Genomic DNA, 11,298 nt, shown 5'->3' with positions numbered 1-11,298 from the left:
CCCTTTTTTTTTTTTTTTTTTTTTTTTTTTTTTTGGTAGACCACTGTTAACCTCTGGAACTGTCATTAATCCCATGTGGAATAGGTCGTCAGGGTCAGGCAGGTTTGCCTTCCAAGCTTGACACTGCTGACTTGGGATTCTGAGCTCAGTCTCTGGAGTTCACTCATTTGTAAAATGTGGAGCCCTGACTCTTTGGGATTAAGGAATATGGTCCTGTTGAGGGCTTTGGGCAGTCCTGACATGGAAGGTCCAGGACCGTGCCACAGCCTGAGCCTCCAGTGCCCTGCTCCCCAGTGAGCATGGGGATGCTGCGTTACACGTGCGGCAATGGCCTGCTAGTCGACTGGGAACGCAGCCTCACACAGGTGGTTGCTTTAGTTGTCCTCTGAAGCAGCTAAGAGAGTTGTTACCCTGTACCCTTTTGTCTTAAGAGATTGAGGTGTCATGAAATAAAGCTGGTTTGCACTGTGGGTTCAGATCAGTCATGACTTGTCATGTACTTTACATTCATGTTTCCGAAATTGCTCATAGTTGACAGTGATGTGGGTCCAAAATTGGTCTCCGTCAGAGCCCGTCCTCCTGAGCTGCTCCTGTCCCTGCTCTTGCTTTAGCTGCTCTTACCTGTAATTTTTGTTGTCCATCAGGTTGAGAGAAGACAGCCCACATGAGGCTTTTCATTGCCCTGGCCGAGGGAGGTCACAGGTGGGGACAAGCAGAGGAGGAGGGGAGAGGAGACAACCTCAGCGAGGGAAAGCTCTGGAAAGAAGCATAGTTCATCTCTGGCGTTCTGATATTTTTAGCCTTTTGATCACCAGCAGTTCAGGCAGTAACACCATGTGTTCTTTTATTTGTCTCCTCAGACATTTTGTTGTCAGCTGGAAGAGCTGATCCACTGGTTGTGTACTTTGGCAGATGTCACCGACCAGGGGACTCCACTCAGGCCCAATCTAACAGGTCTCAAGTCATCTCTGCAGCTTTACCGGGTAAGATGTGACTCTGGCTTCTGTCTGGTTTACTCATGAGAGTGGTAGATAAATTATTTGATTATAAAGTAAAATCTCTAACAACTGATGCTGTATGTTATAGCTCAAGCAGTTTTTACCTGCAATGTCATCAGAGGCCCTTTTCAAATTCTTAATGCCGAAAACCTTGTAAAATGCACTAGTTATTTCCCAAGCCAAAGAGTATGTGGAGAAAATAAGTTATACATATCTTTTGTTTGTTTTCCTATTGTGTTTTGCTTTTCTTTTTTATGTATTTACATTGTCTCACAAAAATTGACTTTACATATCAAAAAAATTTTGCTCATACTTTATAGTTCTTGAGAGTTAATAAATAAATTTCAAAATTTCCAAAAACTGAATTTTAAAGATAACTTTCAAAATATTTGTCATAAATTTGTTTGCGACTCTAAAACAGAGACAATATGGCTTTAAATATTTTTGAGGAAATATTTAAACTACTCAAACTGTTGAAAAGCAAGCACCCAGCACACAATTCACACATGAACCTTCCCAACTCAGTTCTGCTTACCAAGTGTTCTGTGGTTTACCACTGGCTAGCAAAGATCAGCTTCTTTTTCTTCCTTCAAAGTCTTCCTCAAGGTAATCCTCTGGTTGTGGTTGCTCTTCTACAGTCTCTACTGATTACAGTGCTGAGCTGGAAAAGTCCAGGTTATTTTATGGTACGAATTCTTTTTTATATAGTTTCTCTAATCCTCTCTGCCAGGCAGAACTGTTTATGGTGCCAATCTTTCCAAGAGCTTTCCTTGGCTTTCTTGAGATCTACCTTAGTTCCATAGTTTCCTGGTCATATCTCCAGATATGACATTCTAATCAAAGCCCTGGCAATAACGAGTATTTCCAGTTTCTGATGCAAGGCAACAGGTATTACTGAACTTAGGCAAATACCCATTCTGCCACAAAATAAGAATACTCACAAATATTTTCCAATTCCAGAGGGGTCAGGAAGGGAAAATAAAACAACGCAATAGAAAGTACAGTAGAAAGCAAAATCCTTAAATCTGGAAAGGAAAGCATAAGAAAAAAAAATCCAGTACTATTTCAGTCAAAAGTCATAAAATTCTATTTCACCAGTTCAGTCGCATGTATTTAATCACTTTCCTGTTGAATTTGCAGTGTTACTGTGGTCCAATCTTTCTGTTTAAATCCTGGAAGTTAATAATCAACGTTATTATTGTTCCTATGATTAAGTTGGTCATTTTCTTAGTTTTTGAACTCTTATGTCTGTGTGTCTGTGTTTCATTTTCCTGGTATAGCACTCCCTTGAGAACTTCTTGGAGATCTGGTCTGGTGTGGTAAATTCTTTCAGGTTTTGTTTATCTGAGAATGTTCTTGTCTTTTCTTCCTATATGAAGAAAAATCTTGCAGGTACAGTATTCTCGGTTACAACTGCATTTCCCTTAAGACTTTGAATATATTTTCTCATTATTTCCTTGCTCACATTGTTTCCCATGAGAGGTCCAACGTTTCCCTGATAGGATAACCTTTGTAAGTAACCTGATGCTTCTATCTTGCCAATTTTAGTATCTTGTGTTTGTGAGTTTGGCCAATCTGGCTATAATGTGCTTTGGAGATCTTCTCAGGTTGATTCTATTAGGGGTCCTTTGTATTTCTTGGCTCTGGATATTTGAATGCCTCTCTAGGTTTGGAGTTTTCTTCCAGGATTTCATGGAATAGATTATCAGTGCCCTTATTGTTTCTTTTTGCCACCCCCCCTTTTTTAAGAATTATTTTTTAACTTTTATTTATTTATTTTAATTTTGACCAGGAGGCCAGCAGGTGGCGTGGTGGTTGGGGACACTGGACTCCCACGTGGACAAGTGTGGTTCGAGTCCTGGTGGCTTGCTTTCTCACTTTCTCTTTCTCCCCTCCATACTCTGTCCCTCTCTGGTCAAATTTAAATAAGAAAGGAAGGAAAGAAAGAGGGAGGGAGGGAGGGAGGAAGAAAGGAAGGAAGGAAGAAAGGACAAATCTGTTTTTTTTTAAAATTGACCAGATAGAGAAAGTGAGAAAGCAAGTCGCCAGATCCGGGACTCAAACCACAGTCGGCATGTGGGAGTCCAACGCTCTTAACCGCCACACCACCTGCCAGCACCCCCCCTTTTTTTTTTTTTATTATTTAGCTTTTATTTACTTAATTGAATTTTGACCAGAGAGTGACAGAGAGAAAGTGAGAACCTTTATTTATCAGTTTCTTCACCTTCTGGTATACCAATTACCTGCATGTTTGGGCACTTAATGGTATCTAGTATTTTCATATATTATGCTCATGTTTTTTTGGGTTACTCAGTCTATTTGGTTATTTTTTTCTAAGTCAGAGGTTTTGTCTTCAACATCTGACATTTGATCTTCTACACAGTCTAATCTGCTTTTAATACTTTCAAGGGAGGTTTTGATTTCCTGCCTTCATCTCTGTCAGCTCTGTTTGATTCTTTTTCATGGCATGTATTTCTTCAAATCGTGAAAGAACTTCCTCTCCTCCCAGAACTCATTGTCTCTTTTCTCTTGCGCCTTCTGGAGTCCATTGTTCTTCATTTCTTGCATTTCATTCAGTTTTGTCACTATGAATATTCTGAATTCTTTATTGGACATTTCTTTGAGTTCCTTTGTACTGTCTGTGGTGACAAAGGGTTGTACTTTTCCCTTGGGGGAGGGATACTGTCTTGGTTTTTCATATTTCTTGTGCCTCTGTGGTGATTTCTGGTCATTAGGGATTATATGTTTCTTCCTAATTTCTTGGAATTAATTCTAAGCATTCAGAGGTATGTGGGAGGAAGTGATCCCCAATCTCTCTGCAGTTCCGTTTCCCTGATGCTCACCAAACAACTTGCACTTTTGATCTTATAACTGGATATTACAAAGGCGAATTCTAAGCATTCAGAGGTATGTGGGAGGAAGTGATCCCCAATCTCTCTGCAGTTCCGTTTCCCTGATGCTCACCAAACAACTTGCACTTTTGATCTTATAACTGGATATTACAAAGGCGTCACAGTTTCTAGGGAATAGGTACACCTGGGCTTCGCTGTGGGGTTTCAACTGAGAGCTCAGAGGTGCGTGAGAGGAGATGAACTGTGTTCTCTGTAGCGCCATACTTCTCCCTGCAGTCTCTCTTTGAACTTTAGCCATTTAGTGGTGTATTCACTTTAGGTCAATTGATGAAAGATTTCTGCAACTGTAAGGTCATGTACTTCCCTTTACTATGATGTACTTCTGAGATAATTTTTTTCCTCTACTGTGTTTTGCAACGTGGTACCCACAGAAGGAGGTTTTGAGTTCAGATTTAGAAAGAGGAGTTTCTTCTTTCAGGCAGCAGGTTCAGTAAGAATTGAGGATTTCTATGACCCTAACGTATTCAGATGCTTAGCTACTGTGCACCTAGGCCTGTCTAGACAGTCAGTGTGTGGAACCTAAAGAGCAGAGTGAGAAAGTAAGGTTGAAAAAAGAAAGAGAGAGAAAGAGAAAGAGGGGGAGAGAGAGAGAGAAGGAAGGAAGGAAGGAAACAAAGGGGAGGGGAAGGACCAAAACAAAAAGGCAAGGAAAAAAAGTTTTAACCAAAAAATGAAAACCACGCAGTGCACTTGACATAGCAGGACACACTCAGATATAAATGGCTTCTTAAATTAGCAAGAGAAAGGACAGGTGAGAGGTGAGAAGTGTTTTAAAAATAAAAATATATATATATATAAAGAGACATACAAGACAGAGGTTGCCCTTCCTGGCTGAGCTTTTGCTGAGGTCTGGAAGATACAGTTTAGAGCAGAGATTCAGTCGCCTTCAGCCCTGTTAGACATATCTTGAATCAAAAATATTTCAGGGGGATTTGCAATGTGATCTCCCAGATGTCTCAGGCATTGCAAATACAGAGCTGTGCTTTATGGAGCTACTTAGTCACGTATAACTATTTAAATCAGATAAAATTAAAGATTCAGAGTTGTCAGTTTCACTAGCCACCTTCCAGACACTTTATCACTTTTGTCTAGTGGCTGCCATGTTGCAAATTGCAGACATAGAACACTTTCTTCCTCAGAGTTCTCTGGGAACTGCACTGATATGTAAGCATCAGAGCTGAAATGGTACAGAGCTGAAATATACATAGGGTATTTTTATTATTTTTATTTATTTATTTATTGAGAGGTTTTTGCTATAGGGCACATGCATTCACCAGAAAGAGAGAGAGAAACAGAGAGAGAGAAAGCAAGAAATCACCCCCCCCCCCCAAGGGGGATGGCCACGCTGCAATCCCTTCTCCTCCATTCTTCTCTCAGAATCTTGGGCACACACGCACACGTGCCCGGCGTGAGTTTAAGCCACCTGGCCCGGGACTCAAACAGCAGTTGACTCCATGAGAGTCCAGTGATATAGCCATTACACCAACTGCTGATCCCAGCATTTTGATCATTTAAACAAAGTCTGACATCAGTCTTTCTGTGGGTGTTTGGGTTTTGTTTGGAGTTTTTCCTTTGCTTTATCATCAAGGTTCTGATTTTTTCCCTAAGTTCATTTATCTCTTTCATGAGTGAGAGAAATAGCAACAGCAATTCCAATGGGGTTTGACACAGTGATCCACCTCCAGCCTCATCCAACCCTGGATCACATGAGCCTGGTGTACTCAGGGAGGCGTCCAGATATGAACACATAACTTTCCCATGTGGATTAGCCTCTGAGAGTCACATCTCACCACTGCACTGCCATGTGCCCCTCCCTGCCTTTTTTGTACAATTTATTTCTTCCTTTCATGATGGGAGAGAGAGACGGACAGGCACCCTCCACTGTGTCTCCATGCAGTGACCAGCTCCCAAGTTTAGCCAGCCTGGATCATGGGCATGAACACATACCCCCAGCATGGACTGGGACCTTCCCATAGGGGTCCAGTTACATTAACCCTGTGCCACCTTCTGGCCAGCCCTGAGGTTCTATTGTTTTAAAAACACCTTTTCGTGGATTTTAGTTGACTTGATCCTAGATTAAGTATATCTGTGTCTGTTTTCTGGTGTAACTAATAGGTCCCCATACATTTTCAGAAGTGTCCTGAAGTGGAGGATATATATTAACAGGGTAGCTGTTACCCCTGAGTACGTTAGCTTTGGCAGAACCACTGACTGACTGGTAGGCCAAGGCTTTCAAACCTCTCCATGAAGGAGTGGGGGATGGGGAGATATGTTTGTGGCCTGAGATTGATGCTAGTCTCAAGGGGTTTCTTGGGAAAGTGCTTTGAATTTCCGCAACCTTCTCCTGACGTTACCTTCAGCAGAAGAGGGTGTGATATAAATGTGTGAGCTGGGCTGCAGGAAAAGAACTGAGCTTACTCATAGTCTGAGACCACACCCTGGCTGGAGAGAGAACCTTTGTTGTCAACTTGGAACCAACTAAAATTTAGGGGTGGAGCCTCCCTTGGGTGTGGGTGGGCCTGGCCAGCTGCTCCACCAGAGTGGCAATGCCATTTTCTGCAGGGTGAAGAGAGGGTGCCCTGAGATCCTTGCCCAGAGTGAGCTTGAGGGAAGAGGAGAAGGCTGAGTCCAAGGTTCCTCTGTGCAGGCCCATCCCCAGGAGGCTCTGAGGGGAAAGAAATTCACCCTGTTAGATTTGCCTCCGTGTCCTTTCCTGGCCTAAGCAGGTGCAAATAGAACAGCTCCATTCCATCCATTCTGAGCCTCATACTATCCTCTGGGACTCAACTAACAGGCTAGCCAGAAGCAGCCATATTGTTTTGTGGGTAGAGCTGAGATCTGAGCCAGGTGTTACTCTGAGAGGTCAGTAGGTCAAGGCTTCTTGTGACATCTGGACAACTGAACTGTGTCATGAAGTGGAACCACAGTGTCAGCCCCTTCCCCACACAGAATGGTGCATGGACGCTTGAGCCACTTTGACTCTGGCTTAGGTTGAGACCTAGTATAAGCCCACACAGGATAGAGGAATAGTAAATCCAAGAGGAAAACCATCACATCCAAATGTTAAACACCAAGTTCTGCACCCTAGACGAAAGGTCGGCATGAATTTGACTGTATACTTCCTAGCTTCCTACCAGCCCAAGGAAAAGCAGAAGCAGCCAGAAGGCTTGGTAACTGGGAGGGGAAAGAGATGAGCTGCTTGGGAAACTCAGCTTCCCCGGTGCTGATACGGTCACCTGGAGGTCCACAGGCAGTCCACAGAGGTGCAGACACTGAGGTGGGGGCGGCAGCTCCCCAAGGTCAGCCTAGTAGCAGATCTCTGGTGGTTCCTGCTTATCAAGTCCTGTTTGACCATATCCCCCTGAGTTAAAGAGAACCCCATGAGGTGGGGTCCAGGAAGGAAATCTTGACTCTGAGCTGTTAGTGAATCAGCCTCCGCCAGGGAAAAGAAAACTCTTCTATTGTCAGATGAAACAGAAAAAACACTGACTCTATTTGCCGTGGCCTCAAAGAAGCTAAACTATTGCACTGTTTACTTGGAGAATTCTGCAGACCAGGTGGGGTGTATCATCCATGGAAGAAGGGAATCAAGCTCTTCTGGGTTACTTGTGTAGTGTTAGAGTAACTTACAAAACAATAGTAATGAAGTTGTTTTCTTTCCTTAATGTGCTTTAAGCAATTTAAGAAAGACATAGATGAACATCAGACCCTGACAGAGAGTGTCTTACAGAAGGGGGAGATCCTTCTTCAGTGCCTGTTGGATAACACCCCAGGTGAGATGCTTGAGGTTTCAGTCTATCTAGATCTTCATCCCTCTCAGCAGTAGACCAGGGGACCCACCCTGTCCCTGGTAAGGAGCGAGTATTACAGATCTTCCCATTCCCCATGCCCACCACCTTAGATTCCAGCTCCTCACATCTTCACACCCCCGCAAACCCTCCTTCTGAGGCAGTTGCGGTCTCATTAAGCCCTCTAGGGAGCAGCAGTTGGCGTAATGGCTATGTTGTTGGACTCCCGTGTAGTCGATTGCGGTTTGAGTCCTGGACCCAGTGGTTTAAACTCATGTCGGGCATGTGTGCATGCTTACCCAAGATCCCGAGAGGAGAATGGAGAAGGGATTGCTGCATGGCCTTCCCCCACCACCACCACCACACACACACACACCCTGTAGCAAAATCCTCTCCAAAAGAAAAAAAAAGAAGCCCACTAGCAATTATCATTGAGCTAGCAAAAGCAGCACTCTTCTGCTTCTGCTTTTTAAAACATGTTTGCTTGGTGGCATTCTGGCTGGGAATCCTAGTTTCAATCCAGTGGTCTTTGTGGCCAGGTTAGCCAGTGGGACCTTAGGGCACCCACCCACTTTACCCAGCCCAGGTGAACTCCTCTTCAGTTATGTCTGTTCTCCATCCTGCTTTAGGGAAGGATTTGTTTCAGAAAAGTATTATATTCATCCAAAGGATTTGAGAATAGTCAAGTCTATTCTCAGGGAATAGACTGAATGAAGAAGTGGCCTGCTCGGTGGGGACAGGGTAGGAGTGGTAAGCAAACCAAGTTCAAGCCCGTGTTGCAGAATGGGCTCCCAACTTAGGAACGTATAGAAGCCACTGATGGCATGAGTATAGTTAGACATGCCAAGTCCAAGGGTTCATGTCCCCCATCCTCACAAGGGGAGACAGGATGTGGCAAATGGGCTAGGAGAATGCTAGGTTAAGGCCTTGAACTGATGGGCTTCTAAAAGCCCCATATCTCCTCTCAGACTAGACAAATGCTTAAGAGCCCATCTGTGCCCTGCCATTTTTTTCCTCTTCAGTAGGGCAGGGAGGGAGGACAGGATGTGGCAAATGGGCTAGGAGAATGCTAGGTTAAGGCCTTGAACTGATGGGCTTCTAAAAGCCCCATATTTCCTCTCAGACTAGACAAATGCTTAAGAGCCCATCTGTGCCCTGCCGTTTTTTTCCTCTTCAGTAGGGCAGGAGACCCTGACAGGGTCTCGTCATTGCTGCGATCCCTCCCTACCCACCAAGCCTTCCAGCCAGCCCGGATCATGGGTCCACATGCACCTGGCAAGTTGCTGTTGCTTTGGAAGAGACAGTTTTGCTGTTGCCCAGGCCAGCTTCGAACTCATTTCTTCTGCTTTAGCTTCCCAAGTAGTCTGGGCTATAGATGCAAGCCCTTGTAAGGCGTCCTCCTAAGGCATTTGTTTTGGCTCTTATGTTCCCTTGGTATTCTCAGGGTATTTAGGTTTTTTAATTAGGGCAGGAATGTGGTATAGGGAGCCCCTTTGCTACTTGAATAATCACACCAGCTTACTGAGCGCTTAGCGTGGAGCTCTGAACTGAAGCAGTTGGTGCATCAACTTCTTTCACAGAACACAGCCCTGTGAGATGGACACTGTTACCACTCTCATCTTCCAGAGCTGTCAGTTTGCCTGAGGCCACATGAGGAATGGCAGCCTGGCTGAGTGGGCCCCTGTCCCCTGGTTCCCTGTTGCTGTCAGAGTCTGGAGGTGCAGAGGCCTGAGCAGGAAGGGAATACCGAGATAACAAGAACTGCCCTTCTTCACAGAGGCCACAAGTAAAAGTGGATCTCTCAAGACCCACAAGTGTTGTGGCCCAGTTGCAGTGGTGCAGCAGCAGCACAAAGCTCTGTGCCCTAGGAGCCATACAAAGATTGGGGTTCGGTTCCTAGGTCAGCCTGTACACACTCACATGTGCCCACTGTGTCCTGCCTGGCTGAGAAAGCTAAGGGGACTGTAGTGTACACCCTGCTTATTAGAGTGCTTTCTCAGGAAAGAGGAACTAAAAAGCTACATGATTTCTGACCTGCGTTTAAGAATCAATTCATGGGACTAGCAGATGGCAGGCATAATGGTTACATAACATAACCATTTCATCATCTGCTGGTTCCTAATTTTTTTAAACATTAGTGTTTTGTTTTAGAGAGAAAGCTTTTTGCTATAAGGTACATGTGCTCACGGGAGACAAAGTGAGAAATTACCCCTCGGGGGGATGGCCATACTGTAGTCCCTTTTCCTCCATTCTCCTTTTGGGATCCTAGGCACACACACATGCACGCATCTGGTATGAGTTTCCAGCCACAAGGCCCAGGACTTGAACCATGGTTGGTCACGTGGGGGTCCAGAGCCATAACCTCTACACCACCTGCTGGCCCTGAGTTTTTTAAGTTTTTTGATTTATTTCTTCCATGCGTGAGACAGGCAGCACTCCCAATGGGGTCTGGACTCTGAGCCCCATCCCCAGCTCTTCAGCCAGCCTTGAATAGTGGGTTCCTGCCTGCCCCATGTCCTCAGAGAGGTCTCTAGTTGCAAATCCAGAACCTTCCTTTGTGAGTCAACCCTGCAGAGCATCGCCTTTTCCCGTTACACCTCAGTTCGGCCCCTTCGTTACATCCTGACCCACTTATAAGCACAGGATTAGACAGTTCTGTCTCACACTCAAAACCTGTATTTTACTGGAGCACATGATTCGAACCTGGTGGCATTAAGCCAAAGCAGGCCTTTATATGTATGTGTTCAATTAAACAAACCTCTCACTAGGAAAATATTTCTGTTCCATCTTCCTTTCTAGCCTCTCATTTCCTAGGCCCCAATAAAACAAAACATCCTCACAGTCTAAAATAATTCAAAAAATAAAGGTTCACCAGATTCTCTTGACAACACACAGCTTCAGCAGAGGTCTGACGAAGGTGGAGGGCCTGGCCCAGGGCCTCCTTGTGTGTTTCTGGCTGCACTCTGCCCGGCTTGCCAGCTCTGGAGTTGTCAGGCCAGCACCCTGCCCTAAGGACCATGCACTGACGTGGCTCCCAGGGGCTGACCTCCACACAGCCAGCCTGTGTCCCTTCTCCTTCCGCCGGCCCAGTCAGCACTGTCTGCAGACGCAGCTTCCCCTTTCCCTTCCTCTGCCGCAGATGCTGCAGCTGTGGCAGGAAACCAGGGAGAGCGTTGGCACAGCTGATAAAAGCACAGGAAACTAAGGCAGCCTTTGTGTTTAACAGGAGAAATACACTTTTTAAAAGAAAAAAGCAAGCCTGCTGTGTGTGAGATACTCTAGCCCTTGCCTTCTCCTCTCCACACGAACACATCTACACTGTAGGAGTGAATCTCGGCCTTACTAGCAGTCCTTACCCTACTCTCAGATTATTTCCTTCTATGTTCTATGTTCATTTAGGATCCCCAAGAAAGGATTCACAAGTATCCCCAAATGTATTACTGGAGCCTCCCTGCCCCCCCCCATAATGTATTCATTTGATTTTTTTTTTTTTTTTTTGGAGAGGGTTTTGCTATAGGGCACGTGCACTCTCCAGAAAGAGACAGAGAGACAGAAAGCAAGAAATCACCCCCCAGGGGGATGGCCACAGCGCAATCACTT

The 11,298-nt window shown here is 44.9% G+C and overlaps 1 protein-coding gene across 4 annotated transcripts in view; it reads left to right on the top strand.

The window, feature by feature from the left end:
- CEP68 (centrosomal protein 68) overlaps positions 1-11,298 on the top strand; it is a 28,988-nt gene that overhangs the window by 15,665 nt on the left and 2,025 nt on the right. For all 4 annotated transcript variants that reach the window (XM_006168048.3, XM_014584030.2, XM_006168047.3 and 1 more), the window contains 2 exons: positions 861-983; positions 7,587-7,683. In XM_006168048.3, the coding sequence (XP_006168110.1) occupies positions 861-983; positions 7,587-7,683 (220 nt within the window). The remainder of the gene's footprint in view (positions 1-860; positions 984-7,586; positions 7,684-11,298) is intronic.

Source organism: Tupaia chinensis, unplaced genomic scaffold (assembly GCF_000334495.1).
Source record: "Tupaia chinensis unplaced genomic scaffold, TupChi_1.0 Scaffold145484_1, whole genome shotgun sequence".
NCBI classification, from domain to species: domain Eukaryota; kingdom Metazoa; phylum Chordata; class Mammalia; order Scandentia; family Tupaiidae; genus Tupaia; species Tupaia belangeri.
This window is presented reverse-complemented; position numbering and strand designations above follow the sequence as displayed.